Genomic DNA, 26,340 nt, shown 5'->3' on the forward strand with positions numbered 1-26,340 from the left:
TGCAGTTAAAAAACCATTTTAACTGCAAGAAATCAAGATTTGACCTCAATTTATTCGCCGGATTCCGTCACCGGAATCTTCAAAAAGTCGCATTATAGACAACTCCGTTTAGATTGCATTGAAAATAATACTTGAAAATATTTAAAATGATTTTTTTTTTATGTTTACTTTGTTTTCATAGATACTTCACCAACATATCAAAATAAAATTTGTAACCACAATGAAACAACTGTAACTCTTCATTAAGTGCAATAATAACAGTCACATGAACCGGTAGATCTTTATAATCAACTAAACCATAATTATATAATGAGGCATTCATAATCACATCGACATAGAGACAAAGATTTGGGGATATAATGTTAAGGAATTCTTAAATCTCCATGCTTTTTTTGAAGGTACTCCTTGGATCGTATATCTGCCTGCATGTTGAAGTCAAGAACACATAATTAGAAGGGCACCCATTTATGATTAGATCACAAACACAGCGAATAAAATGATGTTAAATATGATAAACCGTTCCCATTAACATATTACAACACCGCTATATTCTTTACATTGACACAACGAAACAAACAAAGACCTGTCTAATAGGCTCCGGAACACGATATTTGCAACACATTTTGACAATAGCAATGGACGTTTCAAGGGATATACGATGGCCAACCGAAATAAATATCGGTTTTGAAGATTGTTCATTGTATCTGAATGCCTGCAAAATGATGTTAACGAGAAGATATGAGGATGTGGAAAAGATATTGGTTTTCAGTCGTCATATAAGCTCAAAGAACATTGAAACAAGAATTGGTATGAAGTTGTAATTAGTCAAGTAACATCGAGAATTCAATATATTGTCATAATGGGAAAGGTTTCTCCCCCTTCCCTACTAATTGGATAATTTTACCAATTATTTTTTCTATAGGAAAGAATGTTGTGGTCTTACTTCCGTACAAAATTTTATAGACGTGACAATTTAATATCAACTCTTTTCAACGCATCAGGTTTCACTGAATTTGGAAATTTTAAAGACGTGATAGTTTAATACCAATTCTTTCCAAGACATTAGGTTCCACTGAATTTGAGTTTGTTCAGAAAAAATAGGGCTATATAAACAACAAGGTACTTTTAAATGTTTATTTAAGAATATGCTGCATGCCTCATGATATGATTGGGATGCCAAAAATTACTAAAGAAATACTAAGATACACTAAATATAAATGATTAGCTTGTTACCCAAGAAATAATATATCATCTCCCAAAACTTCAAAAGACAGCACTATCAAGAAATCATATGCAACCATGCGAAATGAGCATGAATATCTATGAAATAAACTAATTTGACAATCATTCCACATAATTACCAGATTTCTCGTTGTTTTAACATTTATCAGTGTTCGTAATGGAAACACCATTTTGAAGAAAGCCATTGACAAGATACCACAATGCATCAACGAATATTCTGTCTAAGTTCTATTCTATATAATTAAATATAGAAATCTTTATGCAACTCCATTTTAATGTTGGAATACGTAATTCCTACTTGTCTTAGTTGTGATTATTTCTATCCAGAGAAGTTTGTTCCTATTTTGTTTCCTAGATTTGTGTGTGGTTGAGATATTCTCTCAACCAACAGATTGTGTGTCCAAGATAGTTTCCTATCTCGAGACAATACTCTGGTATATATATACGTAATATCATATTTGATTAATGGTAATAACATATTTGATTAATAGTATTTGATTAACATGGTATCAGAGCCCGTATGGGGGCCTGACCTCCTGTTATGGGAGGACCGAAAATAAAATAGAGAATGTGTTTTAGTTGAGACTGTACTGTTGTTTTGTTTTGTTTGTCCATTTATGTGTTGAAATTTCTAAGTTTACTTAGCTTAGAAACCCTTCATGCACTTTTTCTGATTTATTCCTACTTGTTATTTTTCTTTAACAAGTTATTTACAAAGTAAATACTGAAAATACATACGAGTGCATGCTCAATATATTATAGATCAACAACTAAAAGAAACAAGAACAAACACACCACATGACACCATTATTTTTGGACCAATGTCCCTGGAAAAATCCAATGCGGAAAAACCGGTGCAGCTATCTGAGGGTTTTCTTGTTAAGCAATATCAGAGTACAATCTGGGTGTCGAAACTGGCCTACCCAATAGAGAATTTCCTTAGCAGCTATACCTCACAGTTTGAGAGAACTATCCTGGCTGAAACCTCAGAAAACCCTTCCAGCAGCGCTTCAACACAAAACTGCTTCTGCAACCCCAGCGTCTGCCTAATCTGGACTGCGTCAGCCCCTCTCTGTCTCACGTTGGCCCTGCTTTAGCCTTTCTAGCCCTGAGTCAGCCCCAAGAAACCTTGTGTCAGCTCTGGGAGCCTCTGTGTCAGCTGCGTTGGCCCCTTTGGTGCTCTGCGCAACACTTGGCTGCCTCTACGTGGCCCTACGTGAGCCCTTGCTGGGTCTGCGTCACCCTCCTTGGCTGCTGCGCTACTCTCCCGGCACAATCTCTGCCTTCTCTATTTCTCTGTACTCAATGCCTCTTAGCTGCTCTCCCGATCACTGATTCTATTTCTCTTAGCAAACCCCGCTTTAGAGAATAGAATGACTGATTATCTGGTGTATTCTCCAAAGTGACCCTCAAGCCTCCTCTTATAATTTTCCTGTTGTCATCTCAACGGATGAGATTAAGTCCCTAATTAATGGCTAAGATTAGATCTGGCTTGATCCATGTCTTTTGGACCATTCTAACGCAGATTCATATTAATAAACATTAATATTTTATTTTCCCTAAGTTTAGACTTAGGGACTCCATTAAAAATATTAATTATTTTAATATCTCATGATTTGTTTAGAATCTTCCCAAACCCTTTCTGGGTATTGGAGATCTCATGTGCCCCAACCTCTCCACCAAATTTCGTGGCTAGAGCACATCCGATGCTACCCCAAATCAACACTTCCTATTAGCGAGGACTGTACTCTAGCAATACTCCTCACTGAGTATTACTCTGATCATCCGGCATCAGTACTTGTGCTGATGCTAGGCCTTCCTGCCCAACATCCTCTGCATTGTTGCATCTCGTACTGCTGCCCATGGTTATGCCACTACCACTGTTGCATCTGTACGACAGCTCCCTCCGCATCTGTGCTGCTGCTGGTCCTTTCTCCCAACAATGCATCCACACTGCACCTCCTCTCATCATGCTGCCTAATGCTGCACTACAACTCAGTTACTGAGAAGTAAGTAATTGATCTCCCAATTGACCTCTCTGTTGGGCTAGAGACACCCACTGATGCTGAAGCTCCCTCTGCCACTGACAAGTGCTCCCTCTCTAACATCTGCGCTGCTGCAACAACTCCCTGCATCTCGCACCATTGCACACCTCTCTGTGCCTTCTTGCACTGGTGCAACACTCCTGTTCCTCTCGCACTGCTGTAGCCTGCTAGCTCTGTGCTGTCTCGAGACTCTTGCACTGTAGCTCTCTCTGCCGCTCCATCCGCATCTGTCTCTACCCACTCAGCCAGTTCTACTACTCCTCGTCGGGGCTCCTGTAGCAAGGTCTAATCCAAGAGGTTGGGTATCTCGAGGATTCTGCCCCTCATCGCCTGTAGTCCACTTGACTACAGCTCGATGTCTCCCCACTTCCGCTCAAGTGGTGCATGTGCACTCATGGCACATTCATCGTCTATCAAAACTTCCTTCTCTGCCCGTGCTGGCACTGCCTTAGTTTGAAAAGACTCTCCCTTACTCTTCTTCCTTGGGCACTGGGTCGCATAATGACCCAGCTCCCCACAGTGAAAGCACTTGATCTTGGAGAGATCTTTCTTCTTCCGCTTCTCTTGCTTTCCCTCGGATGCTAGGGCCACATCCTCCTCCTCCTGCTGAACCTTGATCCCTTTGCTGCTGCTACCTGTCTTTGATTGTCGTCTGATCTCTTCCAGGCGAAGAGTTGCCCACATCTCATCCCAAGGTAGGAGAGTCCCTCTGCCCAGGATGCTCTGGACAAACACTTCCCACTCTTCTGGGACAATATTCAGGGTTGTCCTCACCATAAGCTCTTGATCCAGTGTCGCTTCTATAGCAGTCAAATGATCTCGAATCTCATTTAGTCCTCTGAGGAAGGAGTCAATTGTTTGACCCTTCTTCATCTGATATGACCTCATTTGGTTCTCAAGCAGCATTCTTCTCTACATAGAAGTATGCTGGTATAGGTTCTTGAGAGCCTCCCACATCTCAACTGTCATTTCCTTCTCGGCTATGTGTTACAACATGATCCTTGACCCCGTCAAGGATAATGCACTTGTCCCTTGCCATCGCCTCTTCGTACTTGTTATTATCATTTGGGTCGACTGGGATAGCTATCATCTTCAAGGCAAAGTTCTTGACACGTTTCCTGTCAAGCACTAATAAGATTCTGGCCTTCCAGACTGCAAAGTTCGATACTCCGTCCAGTTCATCTTGGTCTCTTACCCCGTGAAGTGCCATGACACTCCTCTACTTCCCTCCTGGAAGTTCTCTGTTCGACTCCTCTAAGTCTCTACTTCCCGTTTTGAAGTTCTCTTATGGACTCCCTTTGAGTCCTCATTTCCCTCCTGGAAATCCTTTGCCACTTGTCGAGATGTCCCCTACTCTGATCATCTTGTGCAACTACACTGCTGATCCAAGTTCCTCGGCTAGAAACCCTTGGTAACAACTCCTTTGGCCCTTCTTTGTCAGGTACTGTTCTGACTACAGTACCTCACCAACTCCACTTTACAATATTTCTGCAGCCTTCTAAACTCCAACAACTGCTTCTTTGTGAACTGCATCAGCCCCTCTCTACCCCACGCTGGCTCTGCGTCAACCGAGATGGGTTTGCGTCATCCCTGGGATGCACTGCGTCAGCAACGCTGGCCTCTATGAGGCTCTGCGCAGCTCCCGGCTTCTTCTGCGTGGCTCTAGTTAGCTCTGTGTCACACTTCTTGGTCTCTGCGTTGCTAGAAACAACTTTTGTCAGCTCGGGACACTTGTTTTTTGCTGCTATTGCTTCACTCGGCTAATGTCTCTTAGTCCTCCTGTCATCTGCAATCACATTCTGATACCATGTTGAAGTTTTTAAGTTTACTTAGCTTAGAGAGCCTTCATGCACTTTTTTTGATTTATTCCTACCTACTTGTTATTTTTTTTTAACAAGTTATTTACAAAGTAAATACTGAAAATAAACACCAGTGCATGCTCAACATATTACAGATCAACAAGTAAAAGAAACAAGAACAAACACACCACATGACACCATTATTTTTGGACCAATGTCCCCGGAAAAACCCAATGTGGGAAAACCGGTGTAGTTATCTGAAAATTTTCTTATTAAGCAATATCAGGGTACAATTTTGGGTGTCGAAATTGGCCTACCCAACAGAGAATTTCATCAGCAACTATACCTCACAGTTTGAACGAAATCTCTGGTTGAAACCCCGGAAAACCTTTTTGGCAGCTCTTCAGCACAAAACTGCTCCTGCAACCCCAGCGTATGCCCAATCTGCACTGTGTCAACCCCTCTCTGTCTCACGCTGGCCCTGCGTTAGCCTTTCTAGGCCCGCGTCAGCCCTAGGAAGCCTTGCATCAGCTCTGGGAGCATTTGAGTAAGCTGCGCTGGCCCCTCTAATGCTCTGCGCAACACTTGGCTGCCTCTGCTTGGCCCTACGTGAGCCCTTGCTAGCTCTGTGTCACCCTCCTTGGTTGCTGCGCTGCTCTCCCGACACAATCTCTGCCTTCTCTATTTCTCTGTACTTAATGCCTCTTAGTTGCTCTCCCGATCACTGATTTTATCTCTCTTAGCAAACCCCGCTCTAGAGAATAGAATGGCTGATCATCCGGTGTATTCTCTAAGTGACCCTCAAGCCTCCTCTTATACTTTTCCTGTTGACATCTCAACGGCCGAGATTAAGTCCCTAATCAATGGCTAAGATTAGATCTGGCTTGATCCATGTCTTTTAGACCATTCTAACACAGATTCATATTAATACACAATATTTTATTTCCCTAAGTTTAGACTTAGGGACTCCATTAAAAATATTAATTATTTTATTATCTCCCGATCTATTTAAAATCTGCCCAAACCCTTTCTGGGTATTGGAGATCTCATGTGCCCCAACCTCTCCACCAAATTTCATGGCTAGAGCACATCCAATGCTACCCCAAATCAAAACTATGAAGTTGAATGAGGAGATGAGTTTGTTGACTATTGTGCTACCTGTCAAATCTTGGATTGGCTAGTTTAATTTCTAGAGGTGCGCATCAATCTGGCCATAGATGGAATCCGACTCCCTTCTTGCGCGTAGGAGTTATGTGTTGTTCATGTACTACCCCCAGTGCCAAATTTGTGATTTTTTGGCAATTTCATCTAGTCTAACCTGTCTCTCTCGACCTCTGTTGGTGGTTTCTCAAAGATAAATGCATATGACAGTAGCAGGGTGCGGATTTGACCATTGTCACCTACATATTAATGGAGTTGTTGTTGTGGACTGTGGCCTTTTATGCCCGTTGCGCAACTTGATGCTTTTGCATCAGACAGCGAAAGGGCAAGCACTTTGGGGGTCTACGAAGCCTCAATGTGGCGGGGAATATTAGTGTATGATATCGTGACCTCATTTGGGGAAAGTGGAGTAGATTAAATATATGCGCATATGAGGATTGGTAACACTGATTGAGGAGTATTTACGGTTGTTGGTTGAGGTGGAAGAGTTTCCATCGCTGCGAGATTTGTTGATCGCTTGAGCTTAGCGCTGGCAGGGAAAGGACAACCGAACATGTACTGTGTTGCACGCCCTGTGAACATTGTTTGAAGGCCTGTTCGATCTTTTCTGAAAACAACCGTTGTGTGTTTAATCATTGTTTAGATAATGCTCTCAATTGATTATGTTGGAAGAGCTACAAAGAGAGAACATTTTGATATAAAGATTGAGAGTTTAACCTTGTGGCCCATCCCTGCATGCATGGAGCGTGCCAGTGTACCTGATGAGCATAGAGGTGTTGTTGAGAGAATACGAAAACCTGTTGAGAGCATGCGATATCCATTCCCAAATCATCTGGACTGTGGAAAACACACTGTTAGAGGGAGAAATCGATCCCTCGACAAGTTTAGTGTTGTCGAAGAAACAACAAGCTTTGTTGTGGTGCTGATGGAGCTGGTAAATGGACACAAGGTTGTTAACCTTGATTGGCTCGAAGAAGATTACTGCCAATTTTACGCATTTGAAGGTGAAGGAAAGGCTCGATCGAGATGGCTGCTTCTCTAATGAATGAATGAACTGATGGGCTTCTTGGTTTCGAACGCTCTGTTTTGGTGCGAGGACCCCTGTGGTTGGAGCTGAGGAAGAGTGACGGTTGTGGCCGATGCATGGTCTGTGAGAGGGATTACATCAGACAGCGTGGTATGCGAGAGGGATTACAATGACATGGAGAGGGATTACATCAGGAGTGTGATCTGCGAGTCGACTAATTGTTCCGGCGTGAGGATCTGGCAGGCTGCGTTCGAGTGCTTGGTGTCGATATGGTGATCAGTCCTTTGCTCGTTTTTTTGTTCGGTCCTTTGCTGGCTCGATATGGTGAAACCCATGTGGCTCTTCCCAGAGGATGTAATATTGGAGCTCACCCAATAGATCTGCATTTGAGAAGGCTACAGGGAACACTCGTTTCTGAGATGTGTGGTGATTTATGTAGACTGACAGCCGTATCCAAAGACTTCAGATTTGGGGCCAATCATGACTCTGTCTGTCACAAATTCTTGCCTTAGGGCGAGATTCTGCGCATGGTAGTTATGCCTTTCCCAAAGATACAACTGATTGTTTGCAATTGGATGCTCGGCGTCTCCATGCGCAATGGAAGCGTGGTGCGGTGAGCGTGGACTAGGTGACTCACCTTTAATCAATCCAGTGGTATCACTCAGGGTCAATGTTAATGAAGAGAGAGAAGCAGATTGGCTCTGGACACTTCACAGGATTGTTGTGGATATTGTCAGAACAGATAAAAATCTTGAACTCTATGGTGATGCAAAAAAAAACATGGCTCGAGTGTCAGATATCCTTGTAATGTTGCAGAGTCACTGATGTAGGCATACAAGTGCCCCGCTGCTGGAGACATCCATCGGAAGGAAAACCACTATAAATGACAGTTGTTTGGCCTTGAAGCAAAATTTCATCGTTAAATTTGTTTCAAATCTTCGTCGCAAAGCTTGGATTGAAGCGCTCTGAAAAGGCCGAACATTTGTTTGCAATCCAAGATGCATCTTTACAACGCCTGGTTTCCTCCTTCGGTGGCGGAGCTCGCAGTTAAAGAAAAGGATGCGTTTACGGAAGTGAACATAGTGAAAGATGCATGGAAGCCTGACAATCCTTCCTCTGCATATGGAGTTCATAGCCAGGTGTATTCCGGTGTTCTTCTATAATGACTCAGCATAAACACAGTACACATGGCATCTGCCACCAGGGGGCGATGCTTGTGGAGGTGAGCGCTTCCAGTGCAGGGGACAGTGTCTTGCTCACGTAATTGGAAGTTTACCACCATTTTCTTTCTCTTCAGGTCAACTTGACAGAATTGGAGTTTACTGCCCTCTTCTTTCTCTTCGGGTCAACTTGTTTTTTGTATTTATATTTAATTTTTAATATATTTTTTGAAAAGACATCTTATATTAATAGGGAAAATTTACATAGCATCCGGTAAAGACAAAACCAAAAAAAAAATGAATTATACATTTCTAAATAGTATTATTATTTCTTAAAAATTTCTTTGGCTATAATATATAAGTAGTTGTTAGAACATGTTTATCCCTTGCAAAGCTTTTATGCCTGGACTATAGCTAAATGTAGCTAAATGGTTTTTTTTTTGAAGTTCGACATTTCATTAATCAAAAGAAGCATTACAAAAGACAGTTGCTAGTGCTACTGGCCTTGCTGACGAGAAACCAACCCAGTAGTATTAGTTTATAATCTTGAGGTTACTACATCCTCGCTTGACCAGTTATCAAACATCGAGATGAGATTTCCAAAATATACACACTAACTCGATTGGCTATAAACATAGTTGACTTGGTCAAACTAAAGTAGAGAGAAGTCATAGCCCACAAACTAAAGTAGAGAGAAGTCATAGACCATGACGAGAGAGGAGACTGTCATTGAACTGTACTTAATTGAGAAATGCACCACCAAGCAGGCTGGTGGAACATAACCCTCATTTGGGAGTGGGTTTTCTAGAGCCAAGGCGCTAGAATACTCAGTGTTGTAGCAATTCATCCCTGGCCCACAAACGTTGAAGCCAATCACCCTCTAGGCACAAAGTTTGTAGCTGCGATCAATCAGAAGTTTGATTTCAATGCCACGATGTATAAGGACACTATCAATTGAGACTTTGAACCTCCGCTGGAGATGAAGAGCCCTGAAATGCATGCTTGTGCCTATTGTTGCGCCATAATTGAAGGAGCAATTGAGTGAGAACCTGGGTAAATCATCAATTGTAATTTCCACTATTCCCCATAAAGATTGCCATTCAGAAGCGTTGGAAAGCCTCCGTGACTTCGATTAATGTAATTAGGTCGAATTCTATGAGATGGGCTATGGAGTTCGGCATAATGAAAGAAGACAGGGGATACTTGGAGAAAAACGAACCATTAAGGTGAGCCTAATAGGCCCAATGGCACCCTAAACCAACCAAGTGGATGGTCGAGGATAATGAGGACAAAACAGGAGATGGAGTGACACAAAGAGTCACCACCACTGAAAAAACTAGAAAGCACCCAAAGATGGACCAACCAAAGTATGCATGGCTATGATGAAGATGATTGGCATGGCAACTAGAGGGAGGCATAGCTAGCAACTCAACTCAGAGAGGTAAGTAGTTATGTTTGATGGAAACCTAGACAAATCTAAAGAAAGGAGCCACCTCACTATGATGATATCCTCTACCATCAGCTTAAGGAGCCTGCTTGAACAATAATTGATTGCTTGCAAGCCAAGATTGAGTGAGCATACTGCCACACTGGTTGCGTTAAGAAAGAAAGGAAGAAAGAAATTATTTTAACGTCCACAAGGCTAAAGATAGCTTATGGGACAGATTGCTTCTTCATTTGCTTGATGTATTTGGCCCTTTTCCTATGAAGCTTCAAAATAAATGCTCCTAGCTTCTCGACAAACCCCTCGCTAAATAGATTATCCCAAGAGCTGATTGCCAACATATCTACATAATTTTCCCATTGTCTTTGAAGGCTTTACATTCTAAAATGAAATGTTTTTTTGTTTCCACTTTTCCGGAAGAACAAAAAATGCATATTCTTTCCTCCCACACTTCTTCTGGCCTTTTCCAGTGCCCTGTTTCACAACGAAGTTGATGAGAATTAGTCCTTAACTGAGCAATAAGAATTTTGGTTCTCCAAGAGATATTGGCCTCTATGTATGCTTTTCGTTGATGACTATGAGTGGGATTAAACACTTCAATATAGTACTTTTTCTTTCTTCCTAGCTCTTTCTCCCAAGTACGCTTGTGGAACTTTTCCATAACAAAAGCTTTTATTTCTTTGTTGTTTATGGGACACACATTCAAGCAAATACCCCATTTACTAAACCATTTGATATTTTGCTGCATCCAAGTATTTTTTCTCTTGCACAATCTGTCATTAAAGACAACCTTAGGCCATCTACCCTCTTCCATTTGCTCAATTTTTTTTAAATACCTTATGACTCGCACCATAGCAATTGCTTCAATAGGAGCAGTCTATGTTTCACTTAACAAGATAGCATAAGGAACCACACTTTTAATCTTGAATTTGTTTGTAATCAAACGCTTCTGAATTTTCTCAATTTGTCTCCACTGCATGTCGGAAGTATTGCTGGCCCATAGTTCACAACCATAGAGAATCACCAGAATCACTAGAAGCCCAGAAAGAGTTTGAGTGATTTTCCAGTCCCATAACTCTGCCTCTCTACACCTATTTTGAAAAGCATAAAATGCTTTCCAACCCCCCAAAGTTCTTTTCTTTCTACAACCATTCCAGCTTAGATTGTTGTTGAAGTCAATTCCCAGATATTTGTAATCTGCAACTTCTTCCAGAATGTTGCCTTCAAAATAGAACTTATGCCAGTTATGTTTTCTTTTCTTAGAGAAAACTACTACTTTTGTTTTGCAGATATTGACTTGCATCCCCACACTTTTACAAAAATGCTCAAGGGATAGTAAGTGATCTTGCAAACCAAAAGCCGATTTAGCAATCAGAATAAGGTTATCTACATACAAAAGAAGACTTATAACAAACTTTCCCAAATAGATACAATCACCCCCTTGGGAATTTAACCACTCCTCAAGCTTGTCGATATATAAACCAAAAAGGGTAGGAGACAGTGGGCAACCTTGCTTGACCCTAATATCGCTTCTGAAACTTTTAAAAATGCCTGTTAAAGTTCTAATTTTGACTTTCACCTCTTCATACAGCCTATGCACAACTGCTCTCAAATGTTTAGGAACCCCAAGTTCCTCCATTCTATGACAAAGCTTATCCCTAGGAACCAAGTCAAATGCTTTTATAAAATCAACAAAGCAACAAAAGACTTCTTCCTTTTTCTCCCAAACTTTTTCAATGATGTGCCTTAACATTATATAATGATTAGAGCGTATTAGCACTTTGGAGAACACACTTGAAAGGGAAGTAACATAACCAACACTTCACTTCATGGGAAGTTACATAACCACATATATGGGTTGGGTTTGAGGTATTTTGAGTCACAATAAAAAACATTTCTATCACTTGGTCCAAATTGACACAAACATAATATATATTTTTAATGATTATCTTCCTTTTCTAGTTTCTCATGAAAGAGTTTCAATCAATGAATCATGGAATAATCTATTAGAGGAATACTACCTTCCATGTATTACAATACCATTGATTCTCTCTAAATAAACACTTTATGTTGCATAATTATTTATGAATGTGCAACAAAATGCCATTCAAAGTCCAACTTTATTGCCCCAATGGACAATTTGTCATTCGTTACTCCTTTATGTATACAAATTTGAGTAGAAAAAATATTAGGAATCATCAAAAACATAATTGCAATTATCAAATTGAATGGTGTCTCAAATGTACATAACAAATCAAACATGAAATAAGTTAATGAGCCCTATACGCTCCACATGTTGTCCATACAACTTAACCTAAGTCACATGACACGAGGACACGTAAAAATGAGTATTCGACACAAGACACAATGACCTAGGAAATAGGGCATGGGGGACACGTTATCTATGTATATAGTACAACGTGAATGGGCCTAATGGTTAAGAGCATGTGTTGTCTCCTAAGAGGTCACATGTTCAAAACCAAAGGGGGTAGAGTACGTATGCCTTCATAGACTTAATAGTCAAATTGCTGCACGAAGGTGGGTCCCTTTTCCTACAAATAAGGGGGTCTCATACACCAATTTGGTGTCTAGCTTGGCCGTGACCTTAAAATTAGATAATAATAATAATAATAATTCACAAAATACTGAAATATAGTGCCTTATCCATATTTTTTAGAAATTAGAACATCTACAGTTATGAATTGTGATGAAATCTATTAACTTTTAAGTAATTTTCTAATTTAGTATTGAACTAATTAGTTTATTTATTTATTACATCAATGATGTTCATAGTTCAATGTTCATTGTTCATATTATTAACAATTGTTCAAGCACATAAGGAACTGACAATTTAGAAATATCATGATTGATAAAATAAAACTAGAAATTTAGAAGTAGAACTTAGATATTAAAACAATAAATTGCAAATTTTTCATTAAGTCATCAAAATCAAAATGTATTACATAGATACAAAAGGAATGCCACTAGAAAATACAAAATAAGTAGATACAAAATAGGTAGGAATATCATAGCTCGTCAGTGGTACTGGTCATGGCTCACTAGTCACGACTCTATCAATAGTCCAGGTCCTCCTCCATGTCATAATCACCATCATTATCACTGCCATCTGACTCTGATCCATCCTCCAACTCTATGCCCAATCGAAGACCTCCTGCTGCATTTGTTGGTGAGGAATCTGGAGGATGACCCCTCAAGAGATCCATCATCAAAAGTGATTGGATCTAGCACTGAGTCATTAAGATCAATGTTGGCTAATGCCTCATGAACATACATGAAATTGACAAAAAAAATCAAGACTAAATGCTTTTTACTCTAGGATTTTAATGGGAGACATGTCCTAAAATTAGGGAACGTTAGGGCACATGTCTGACACGGCCCAAACATGTGTCCTGATTTTAGGACACATTGAAAAATGTGTCAGACACGTTTTATGGGTCGTGTCCTGTCCAACATGCAAAATATCAGACACAGGACCCCTAAGGACGTGTCCAGTGACTTAGGTGGTAACCCTTTTGTCATGGGATCCCCCATCATTAACTTACTGTTGATTTTATCAATAGGCACTTGATAATTCCAAACACATTCTTTAAAAACATGGCACTTAATGTCAATGTGTTTGTTTGAGCTACTATTCTTATTATTGTTAAATAAGTAAATTGCAACAAAATTATCATAGTAAATCCTTAATGACCAAGAGAGGGAGTCTACAATTCTAAGCCTTGTGATGAAATCCCATAACCACAAATCCTGCGAATTAGCCTCATAAGATGCTATATACTCTACCTCCATAGTGGAAAAAGCGATCGAATTCATTTTCTTGCTTCCCCATGACATGGCACCTGCTGCATGTTGATATTGGTAGCTTGGGAGGTACTGCAAACCCTAGGGTACATTGTTGTGGAGGAATTGGCACCACAAAAAGGGCTTTATGGGCTAAGAACCAAAGGTTGGGGTTTTGTACCCGGAGTGGGCATGAAACCAAGATGAATTTTGATGACTTGGCACTTGTAGATGAAAGAGCAACCTTAAAGGAGCAAGGGGCTGCTTAAAGAACCAAAAGAGCCCTTGTCAAAGTTGAGATATAAATTTTTATGTGTTTTGAGCGGGTTTGCAAAGAAGGTTTCAAGTAGGCTCAACATGAAATAAGCCCCCAAGGGCTAGTCGTTGAACATCCTAAAGATACATATAAAAAGGTGAGAGGAGAGACCTCATTTCACACATCCTAAGAGCAAACATCAAAGTAGAAACATCTTTGTGATTGAGCCATGGATATAAGAGGCATAGTGAAGTGAAGGAGAAGTCCTTGTTTGGTATGTTTATCTTTGTACTTTTAGGCCGAGTTTGGTAGGAGTTGGTAGCAAAGAAGAGGTGCATTCTAGGCATGTTTTGTGCAAACTTTGTGGTGCAAATCTCTCTAAAACTAGGCCGAAGTTTTTTGTGTTTTTATAGGAGGGATCGAGCCCTAGTTTAGGGTTAGACTGAGGTCTGATCAAGCTAGAACAACAATGCGTAATAAGGCCTAGAGACAACGTAGAAAGGGAAGATTTGTTGAGGAGAATTTGCTAACTTTTGAGGGTAGAAGTAGGGTAGACATGAGCCCTAACTAGTGCCATGAAAGACTTTAGATGATTGCACAAGCCTAGACTTTAAGAGGCAACATAAGGCAAATAATTACGGTATGGTGAATGAGATCTCATGTTGATGTTTGTTAGTGGATAGAAGGTCCAATGTTGGAAAGTTTGGATTGGGCATCTTGTGGTTGATTGGAGGGCAACAAGTGGGTGTCAAAGGGTGCCTTAAGTGCAGACCTGAGAAGGACATTAGGTTTGTTAGGAGTGGTAGAGGTTTGAAGGTCAAGTGTTGGCTCTTTGAAGGATAAAAGGAAGGCAACCAAGTAGACCAATCATTGAGCCCAATTTTATTGAAGAGAAGGAAATCTTGCAGTGATATAGGGAAGCCCTCCATGCCCTATGTTTGTCTTCATTGGAGCAGCACATGAAGGAAATAGAGGGAAGAAGTCCCTAAGTGTTGAGGAGCAGCAGTGGGCAGTCTAGGACTTGTTCACAAACAAAGTTGTGAACAACTCACATGAAGATCCTATGCATTGATTCATTGATGGACTAATGATCAGCTAAATGGTAGTTGGTTAGCTGTGTTCAGTGACATAAAGGAGCAGGATCATTGATAGAGGAAGATTGGTATTGCTGCAATTCAAGAGCCAAAGGATTAGCACATATGTTCAGGACACATATACTGAAAGGGTTGTGGAGCACTACATCAACGAGTAGGTAAGTGTTGTCTTATTTAGGGTGGATTGGTGGTCATAGTTGTTGACACCAAACCCTAGTTGTATTTCTTGTATCAGTGATTGTATGAGGGCCATGATTCTTGGTACAAGATCCCTAGACTATTGTATTATAGATTGATAATACAATGAAGTTGGGTCGTTGAAAAATTGTAAACAAAAAAAGATTTTCTATTTGTGCACGTGTTAATTTATTGTTGTATTTATTCCAATGTGGAAAGTAGTTTGTTATGGCATTTGAGTTGGTTGTGTCAGAGATTCTAAGCTTGTTATGAAACCAGCTCACAAAAGATAGAAAATATAGATCAACGCCTTAGAATTCAACGTCTTCGAGGGGGCAACCTCCTTTACATTACATAAATGAACAATTCTTGGATGATACAAATGACAAGACATCCTTTCTATATATAGGAGTCTAAGAGGTCATAATATAATCAGAGCCGACATAACAATAATAATGTAAAGGCACAATAATAACAATAATGGGCTTCTATGGGGCACAATAGTAACAATATAGGGACTACATGGGTACAACAATATAATAAGGGGGTTGTACTAATAACAATAAGGGGTTACACTAGTAGTATAGGGGCCTAACATGCCCCTCTCCTTCAAAAAGTGGTCCTCAACGCTTGAGTAGTTCTTGATGCTTCTATATAAAATTCTTGTCCTCCCATGTGGAATCTTCAGCGGGTAATCTCTTCCACTTGATGAGATACTCTGAAATTGATCGATTTTGTAGCTGTCGGGTTCTTGTTTTTGTGATTGCTCCAGGTTCCAATATGATTTTTCCTTCCTCTTCAAGTTCTGGCAATATTGTTTGAATTGGGATCTTTTGCAACTTTTGAATGAGTGGCCATACTTCTTCGTCCTTCTTCCATTCATCTCTTGCTTCATTTATCCAATTTGTTTGGATAATAGAAATAGCACAAAACAGTGCTTCCACATCCTCATCCTTTCTTGAGAGTGTATCTGCAACAAAATTTTGCTTCCCTTTTCTATAGATGATGTCAAAGTCATAACCCAACATATTTGTGACCCATTTTTTCTGTTCTTCTAAAGATAATAGTTGTTCTAAAAAGTATTTAAGACTATCATGATCCATTTTTACCTTGAAGTGTCTTCCCATTCGGTAAGGTCGCCATTTTTTAAGTGCATGTAGTATTGCCAGCATTTCCTTCTCATAAATAACTTGTTTGAGTTGTAGCAGTAAAAATACCCAATCACCTACATCAAAACATTTTTCACTACAATGTTGATCTACCTGTTGTTTCATTCAATTTTGCACCAAAGTGGCGTTATCCTTTAAAAGTTGGAGAACTTGTTGTTGATGCTCGATGTGATCTTTCACTGCTTGAACCTTTTTCTTCTTGATATATCCTTCTATCTTGAGAGTTTGAGGAGTGGTAATTTCTTTCAATGCTTTACAAGATATGGTGGGATTCATTTCTTGATGCTTGATGTGATCTTTCACTTCTTGAACATTTTTTTTCTTGATATGTCCTTTTATCTGGATAGTTTGAGGAGTGGTAATTCCGGCCAATGTATCACAAGATATGGTTGGATTCATTTCTTCTTTATTGATATGATCTTTCAATTCTTGAACCTTTTTCTTCTTGATATGTCCTTCTATCTGGAGAGTTTTAGGAGTGGTAATTCTTGCCAATGCTTTACAAGATATGGTCGAATTCATTTCTTCTTTCTCTGGGGTTGGGTCCTGGCATATATCCACATCTTTTGATCTTTCTTGATCCTTTTCTTCCTCCTCTTCATACTTTATGTCAAATAATTTCTTCTCAGCACACTTATGACCTTTACTGCATTTGCTATCACAATTGTAATAAAGCCTTTTTCTCTTTTTTCTTCCAATTGTTGTGGTGTAATCCTTGTAGGTTGTGGAAGGCTAGGAGAAACAACACTTCCATCTTTATAGTTGTGAGGGGTAGAATTCCTTGTTGCCATAATTTTGCTTTCCACTTTGTAACAAAGTCTTTTTTCTCTTTTTTCTTCCAATTGTTGTGGTGTTGCTCTAAAGAAGGTGTTACTCTTTGAATTCTCATAATGTGCTATAATTTCCTCCATGAAAATTGACCACATAACAAGTTGTTTATGAGAACAAAGCACTTTATACCATAAAAGTTAGTCTTGTTCTAAATATGAAGATGCAATACATACCTTTTGTAATAGTGGTGCACCATGTAGATCAAAATATTTCTCCATTTGTAGTATCCAATTTACCGGATCTTTGCCATTAAACTTCCTCATCTCGCTTTTTCTTGCTTTTTGGAGCTTGATCTTGAAACCACTGTAACTCTGTACTTTCGGATCTTTAAGTTGTAAAATTGCGACCTATAGTAGCCCGCTGCGTCCTCTTTCCAATGCCACCAGTCTGATCGAATTTAGATTCTCCAAGAAAGAGTTATGCACAATCTCCTAAGATGACCTGATTATATACCTTTTCAGAAGATCGAACTTGTATGAAGTGCCATGTGTCACTGTTTTGACTTTCAGATCTGAAAAATATACACAGGAAACTACTATTCATCCTCTTTCTATAACTTCTTACGAAATTTCAATCTAATGCTCAAAACAAAAGTTACGACTATTTTCCCCAGGTCACCTGTTTGGAATGTAATTCGGGAGTCTGCAAAAAGGTCAACTTCCTCAGATCATATCTCCGCAAATATAGCGCGAAAAGCTCTGAAATTCGGACCCGAGGTTCAGAACGATTTCAACCCAGATAGATTTTTTTTAGCGTCTGAAACGTCGCAGAAAAAAAGTTAGCAAAAATGCCACGACGACCTGTTTGGAGCAGCGAAACCGTAGAATCCAAACCTCTAATACCAAATGTTATGAAACCATCTCACAAAAGATAGAAAAGATAGATCAACGCCTTAGAATTCAGCCTCTTCGAGGGGGCAACCTCCTTTACATTACATAAATGAACAATTCTTGGATGATACAAATGACAAGACCTCCTTTCTATATATAGGAGTCTAAGGGGTCATAATATGATCAGAGTCGACATAACAATAATAATGTAAGGACACAATAATAACAATAGTGGGCTTTTATGGGGCACAATAGTAACAATATGGAGACTACATGGGTACAACAATATAATAAGGGGGTTGTACTAATAACAATAACGGGTTACACTAGTAGTATAGGGGCCTAACAAAGACCCTAACCTAGAATCTCCATTGTCATGGAAAAACACATGATATTAGAGCTACTTTGAAAGGCCAGTGAATTAGAGTGTGCACAATGAAGCAACTTAGAGGGAGCTGAGATTCTCTAGATCATGGAGCAGAGGGTTTAGTTGAAGACATGGAGACGTGGTCTTGACTGGCTTGGCAGTGAAATAGGCTGGGAGTTTTGGTGGACCAGTGGTGAACCTAGTGAACAACAGTTTGTCGATCATGGACTCCCTTTGACTTGCCATTGATCGTTGGGATAGCTCGAGGATTGCTTCGGCATAGACAAGATTGACATGGACGGGATTGCTTCATGTGATGGATAGGATGTTGGCAAGCTACTTTCTTATTTGGGTAGTGATGTTGCACATTTAATAATGGAGGCATGCGCACATGTTGTGTTTGACCCAAGAGGATTAGTGTTCGCAGGACTGGGTTGCAGTGTTGATGGCCCGCGTTCGACTGCAACTCAGACTGACCTTGTAGGACACGAGATCAGTAGCAAGATGAGCCAGTGGAGACTGTGTAGACTCAGAGGGAGTCTAGCTTCAGAGGGAGCAACTGTATGGAAGTTTGAGATCTTTAGGTTCAGATGAGATGAGGCAGAGACACTACAAAGATAGCATGGTTCATTCTACAGATGTTAAAATTAGCAACTAGGGCCAAACTCCATGTGGGTCATATTATTTATGGCAGCTGTATTTTTATTGGATCCATCTCATTGAGAGGTGTAGGATTGATTTAAAGATCATCTAATTCCGATAAGTATTTATGAAGTTATGAATTTCTTTATGTTATGGACAAATTGTTAAGTCGGCCAACAACTTATGTAGGCTCAGAAGCCCAAAAGTTATGTCTTTTCAACCTCTACGTTTTAGTATAAATAGAAGAGGACTTCAAGTCATTTCTACACACTTGGATCTCTTCCTCTCTCTACTTGTCTTTGGGTTTTAGTAGGAGGAGAGATCCTAAGGAAAAGCCGGAAAAGTCAGAACTGCCAGAAAATCCGAAAAAACTATAAAAGTCGGAACTGCCAGAAAAGCTAGAAAAGCTAGAAAAGTCGGAACTGTCAGAAAAACCGGAAAAGCTGGAACTGCCGAAAAAGTTGGAAACACCGAAAAAGCCAGAAAAGCCGGAAATGTCGGAATTGTCGGAATTGCCGGAAAAGGTGGAACTGCCGGAAAAGCCGGAACTACCGGGAACTGCTGAAACAACTGGAGCATCTGTCTCTGAAGGAAGGCAGCATGATGTATGAGATCGTGGGCAGCATAATAAGCAGCATGATGATATGAGCATGGGAAACATAATGATGCATGATGATATGAGTATGGACAACATGATGTATGAGATCATGGGCAGCGTAATAAGCAGCATGATGATATGAGCATGGGCAGCATAATGATGCATGATGATATGAGCATGGGTAGCATAAGGATGAATGAGATCATGAGCATGGGCAGTGTTGTCGCGCAGATTGACACGACAACGCTCAGACTGGGGGCTGTCACTCTGATCCTCGGTCTCTCCGTTTAAGCCTGTCTCCCGCGGCTAGGGGGGGTAGACCCTATGATATAACGAAGACCAACTGTCGACCAGCTGGTTGGGAGACACGATATGATAAGCACTAAAAAGGATTTAGAAGTTAAAAGACCAGTGCCTTGTGGAGTTAATGTTTAAACGATTAATTACCAGATGCTGCAGAAATATGATCTCATTAGGAGCAATCATTTATCATTAACTTTTATCAAATGAGAAAAATGCTTAACGACTTAGTGATACTCCAGCAAATTAAGATTTCAAAAGATAAAGTGCTTTGAACAACCATGTAAAATAACAACAAGAGGCCACATTCATGCAATTAATCATTAGGTGAAAAACTGAATCAAATTAAACACTAATTCCCACGTTAAAATTTTCAACTTCAGCATAAAAGATGAAACATAGGTAATTCCCAAGCCAAGACTGAAACTGGCAAAAATATTTCCCAAGAATTTTTTTATTTTTTTTAAACTATATCAAAACCCTAAAAAAATAAATTTATATATGATTGAAAACCAACTGTCGACCAGTTGGTTGGGAGACACGATATGATAAGCACTAAAAAGGATTTAGAAGTTAAAAGACCAGTGCCTTGTGGAGTTAATGTTTAAACGATTAATTACCAGATGCTGCAGAAATATGATCTCATTAGGAGCAATCATTTATCATTAACTTTTATCAAATGAGAAAAATGCTTAACGACTTAGTGATACTCCAGCAAATTAAGATTTCGAAAGATAAAGTGCTTTGAACAACCATGTAAAATAACAACAAGAGGCCACATTCATGCAATTAATCATCAGGTGAAAAATTGAATCAAATTAGACACTAATTCCCACGTTAAAATTTTCAACCTCAACATAAAAGATGAAACATAGGTAATTCCCGAGCCAAGACTGAAACTGGCAAAAATATTTCCCAAGAAATTATTATTATTTTTTTAAACTATATCAAAACCCTAAAAAAATAAATTTATATATAAAAAATATTATTTCTAAATTTAAAAATCAAAACAAAAACTTTTTCCTTTATATATATATATATATTTTATTTAAAAACTAAATGCTAAAGGTTAAAACCTAAATCTAAAGTCAATATAAAAAATGGAAATCTAATACAACGTATATCCTAAAGCTAGAGCTGACACTATGCTAAAATTAAAACTAAAAACAACTACACAGATGTATATAAAATTTAGAACCAAAAAAAAAAAAAAAAAAAAAAAAACTAAACCTAAAAGATTTTTCAAACTTTAAACATAATGAAATTTAATACAAAAAATTTAAAATACGTTAAATTTCTTTTTTGAAACTTTTATGAAGGAAAACGGAAAATCGAAATTAGATCTACGATGAATGCCTAAATAAAAAAAATGAGAAAACTGGAACCACAACGATTGATACCCATGCCTGCATATACGTAGAAGGAAAACTCAAGAACACGGTTCGACGGCGGAGGGCGAAAGGAAAAACGTGAATCGATTTTATACTTACTTGTCGGCGGCTTGAGGAAAATGAATCGGCCTGAAGCTCACCTCAGCATTTCTGAAGGGAACATCTGCTGACTGAGACAAAAAAAATCGTAACCCTGATAACACGCAAAGGCTGAATGCGCGAAGAAAGTTAAAATTTTTTCGACATGAGCAGAGGCATAGGTGACAGTGGTGGTTTGAGAGGCATGCGGGTCAACGGGTTTTCCAGTTTGCTGATCCGCAGGCTTCGCAGGTTCATGTCAGCGTTTTGGCAGCCTCGATTTCAGACATCTGATGTTGAGATTTGTAGCGATTTATAAAATGCATCGATATTTTTCTTTTCTCATTAGTTTGTAAATGATTTTGACCCGTATATGAGTGTTCTCACTGTCTTTGTACAAGATCTGGCAGCTGGATGCTATGTAGTGCAGGCTTGAACAGCGTATACCCCCAGAAAGGAGTTCTTGTTTCATTAGTCGCTCACCAGATAATAATAGATCAGCACAATATGTATTGCCCTAGGGTATCTGAACCTTGAGCTGAATGTGGAAGGACTGTATCTGCTGGCGAAATAAGGTGTGGGTGAGGGCCTTAGACATTTTTAACAATCCTGCAACCTGAAAAGGACAAGATCACCCAAGGAATGATATATGCCTAAAACCAAAACTGAAAACCCTAATTAAACCTGATATAAGCAAAACTTGAAACCCCAAAACAGCTGATTAATTTACAGATTTTGGCCCCTTAACAGCCAGATTCAGCAATAAGCACAGAAATATTATCGAAAACAACTTCAGATTTCACTGTGAAGAACTTCAGAAAATCTCTCATGCAAATTAGAAAAATAAACTGAATGATAGACCCAGGATCAAATCCAACTGGGCTCAGCAAAAAATGCTTGCGGGAGTTGGCTGGTTCAGCCGAGAACTTCCCCAAACGCCCACCAATTTTCTTCAGTAAGGGTTTTCTGCACAACTCAAAACAACCATCAGTAAAGAGGGAAAAAATGCTGCTAGATCTCAAAAAGTAATGGAGATACATGCCATTACTTCAGAAACCGTAACACCACTCAAACCCTAGCAAGTGAACAAGATACTTGTGCTCACAATACTCTACAATAAGCTATTATTAATGGATGAAAAATAAAATATGCAGAAAATTAAACAATCTCACAACATTTCCAGAGAGTAACACCAGCTAGATTTGGACCCCAAAGTCTTCTTTTATTAACCAGAAACAATTTACAAGAGAGCTTCTTCAGTACAAGACTCACAAATCCCCTTGATCTGAAATGACCCCTAGCACCCTACTTAAAGGAAATAATCCCAACGGCTAGTTCGAGTGATCCATGTCAAAATGATCTTGACCGTCGATGAAGATCAAGACATCTCTTAATCTCATCCGTCGAATTATTAAAAAAATAATATTTTGCATGCATTCACTCAAAATATTATTATTTTATTATTTTAGGGTTTTTGCTTTATTTTATAATTTTTTATTTTATTTTTATAATTTTATAATTTTTTTAATTCATTTTTTAAATGGATCATCGAACTAAACCTTTGGAAACACCACCTAGGACCTAGGACTTAGGACTTATGAGGGGATTAAAATATTTTCTAACCCTCAAGACACATTACATCATGACATTTACAATTTACATCTTAAGGGGACAAACCCACTTAACATAGACCCTCATAAACCACCCAGTTTTGCGACACAACTATAATCTAGTAGATTAACACACTAGGATTCTCCTAAAATTCTAATGACAAAATGCATCCTGGCTTTGGGGTCAGGCTGAAGGAAAACTCTGCCAATCATGGATCGGTGAGACGAAAAACCTTCCGGGACGTAGATTACCACTAGAAAGTTAGGTCCACCTAGGCAATTTACATACACAACTCATATCTGCTAAGATTATTTACAATTCATACATGCAGACTGGTTTCACAATTAAAATGATCAAGCTGCTGATGACTGCAGGTTGGCACGAACACGTCGTTCAGGTGCTACCCCTTTCTACCAAGAAAAGAGGGGGTGCACTGCAGGGGTAGTTGACCGGTACTGGTCAACATCTGGCTCTACTTGGGGACACGTTACTGCATTGTAGGAATGTGAGAATCCAGAATCTGCACCCATGCAAACACACAACAAAATATAAGTAGCGTCCATCCAGAAATCATCATAGACATTAAGCATAGGAAAGATAAAAGCTCTTCATTTATTAACTATCTAGTAACATGAAAAGTAAATCTAATCCTAAAACAGAAATGAAAATGCGGAAAAACAAGGAGTAGGGTTAGAAATACAATACAAGGATGCCCCATGGCATTAGATGTGTTCAATATAGTGTATAATGAGCATTTTCCTGCTTTCAGGCAAATCTGTCGGCTGCTTGTCGGATGTGCCATGTCCAATTCTGCATATGGTAGGACTTTTTCCTATCCGAAAATCAAGCTGCTCGCAGTCGTCTGATGCATCAAATCTTCTTCTCATTTTCTTTCTCTTGCGCTTTTTCTTTGTGGTAGGCTGTATCACTGATGACATGTAACTTTCTGTTTCAAAGCTATCAGATGAAGTATGTGAGATATGCGTGACATGTCTTTCTTTATCCTACATCTGATCTTTATCATTTTTAAGTCTATCTAGATCACCTTCAATTAACCATTTTTCAATCGAACCAATGACCTCCTCATAATAAGATGGAACTTGTTGCGACAAATGAGAAGGCTCCTGATCTGTTGATGTCCCCTGGTTTCTCTCATCCTTTGACGATTGTTGAAAGTTTTGGACCTGCATTTTAATGGTATCCATCTGATTAGAGTGTTCAACCTTTATATCACTGATTTGCCTGGCATGGTTTTCTTCCATATCTTTTATTACTTTATCATTCTTTTCCTTTATGTTCATCAAGCAATGCTGCAGGGAGTTTATTTCTTCTTTGTGATTTGCTTGCATGGTGGCCAACTGATTATTATGATCAAACGTCATGATAGTCATTTCTTCATCCATAATTAATAACTTGTTTTGCATAGAATCAATTTCCCTATCATGATCAGCTTTCATGGTCGCCATATTTTCCTCTAAGCCTGACATCTTGCTTTGCATGAATCTAATTTCTGTTTCATGATTAGTCTTCATGGCCTCAATTTCTTTAGCATGCTGCTTTTGCGTGATCTCCATCTCCCTATTACGTTTTTCCAGGTGGGTGCACAAAGTTCTCACATCATTGACATAATTAGTTTGATTAGCCTCCATATTTTTTACCAGCATCATTAGTTCTTGTATAATTTGCTTTTGCTCTTCCTTTTCATTGTCATTTGTCCCTGATTTTCCACTATCATGGACTTGATCTGCAATAGTACTGGTGGATGACACATTCTGATCTTGAAATATTTCTTTAACAACTGGACCTTTAATAGGATTACTTTCTTTCTTTTGCACAATTCTAGAGGCAGAAGGCAAGCTGTTTGGATAACCATATCTATCTTTAAAAGCATTGACAATGTCTTGTAAAGAAGTGAAAGAATCCTTAGGAAAATTGTTAAACCAATTCAAAGCATCACCCTCTAAAGAAAAGACAAAAAGACGCATCTTGATATCTTCATGATTAAACTGAGGGGGTCTACAATATATGATCATTATGCGAGTAAACAAGCCTAGATGCTTCTAACAGCGATTGAATCACCACCCGAGAAAATAGGTAATTTAGAAATGGCCTCCTCCAAAAAATCATGGCGACGGTAAGTAAAACGACATGGTTTAAATGAATAATCCATGATGAATAATAAGGGATCAGATGGATGATAGAACGAGACCTCTGCTCAAGAAAATCAATAGATGAAAGCAGTGGAGTCGCCACTTGAACAATGAATCTGATTCTAGGATCCAAAAAGTAACCACAAGCAGATATGAGGAAAGCTTCTTGTCTGGGAAAAATGAGAAAATGGAGTCGCCACCCAAACAAGAAACAAACCGAAGAGATGCTACTAATATGGCGAAAAATAAGGCAATAAAAGATCCAAACGATAACCCCAAAGGTTGAATCTGCCAGCTCAAAATGAGAGATGAGAAAGATGAGAAAATGAATGTCGATGAAACTCCAGGAACAGAAAAACTCTGTCCCTGGCAACGGCGCCAAAAAAATGTTGTCGCGCAGATTGACACGACAACGCTCAAACCGGGGGCTGTCACTCTGATCTCCGGTCTCTCCGTTTAAGTCTGTCTCCCGCGGCTAGGGGGGTAGACCCTATGATATAACGAAGACCAACTGTCGACCAGCTGGTTGGGAGACACAATATTGTAAGCACTAAATAGGATTTAGAAGTTAAAAGACCAGTGCCTTGTGGAGTTAATGTTTAAACGATTAATTACCAGATGCTGCAGAAATATGATCTCATTAGGAGCAATCATTTATCATTAACTTTTATCAAATGAGAAAAATGCTTAACGACTTAGTGATACTCCAACAAATTAAGACTTCGAAAGATAAAGTGCTTTGAACAACCATGTAAAATAACAACAAGAGGCCACATTCATGCAATTAATCATCAGGTGAAAAATTGAATCAAATTAAACACTAATTTCCACGTTAAAATTTTCAACTTCAGCATAAAAGATGAAACATAGATAATTCCCGAGCCAAGGTTGAAACTGGCAAAAATATTTCCCAAGAAATTATTATTATATATATTTTTTTAAACTATATCAAAACCCTAAAAAAATAAATTTATATATAAAAAATTATTTCTAAATTTAAAAATCAAAACAAAAACTTTTTCCTTTATATATATATATATATATATATATATATATTATTTAAAAACTAAATGCTAAAGGTTAAAACCTAAATCTAAAGTCAATATAAAAAATGGAAATCTAATACAACGTTTATCTTAAAGCTAGAGCTGACACTATGCTAAAATT

General features: G+C 38.9%; 1 protein-coding gene across 12 annotated transcripts in view; it reads right to left on the reverse strand.

The window, feature by feature from the left end:
- Window positions 1–221: 221 nt before the first annotated feature.
- LOC149168511 (endonuclease V family protein) overlaps window positions 222–26,340 on the reverse strand; it is a 526,712-nt gene continuing 500,593 nt past the window's right edge. For 9 of the 12 annotated variants that reach the window (XM_089428269.1, XM_089428273.1, XM_089428268.1 and 6 more), the window contains 2 exons: window positions 584–712; window positions 222–422 (listed from right to left, as the gene is read on the reverse strand). In XM_089428269.1, coding sequence (XP_089284395.1) covers window positions 363–422; window positions 584–712 — 189 coding nt within the window. In that variant the 3' untranslated portion in view covers window positions 222–362. The remainder of the gene's footprint in view (window positions 423–583; window positions 713–26,340) is intronic. The other 3 variants (XM_089428276.1, XM_089428275.1, XM_089428270.1) reach the window with 2 other exon arrangements.

Source organism: Pinus tabuliformis, chromosome 4_2 (genome assembly GCF_031772625.1).
Source record: "Pinus tabuliformis cultivar Carrire ecotype Pingquan chromosome 4_2, CPIR1, whole genome shotgun sequence".
In the NCBI taxonomy this organism is placed as follows: domain Eukaryota; kingdom Viridiplantae; phylum Streptophyta; class Pinopsida; order Pinales; family Pinaceae; genus Pinus; species Pinus tabuliformis.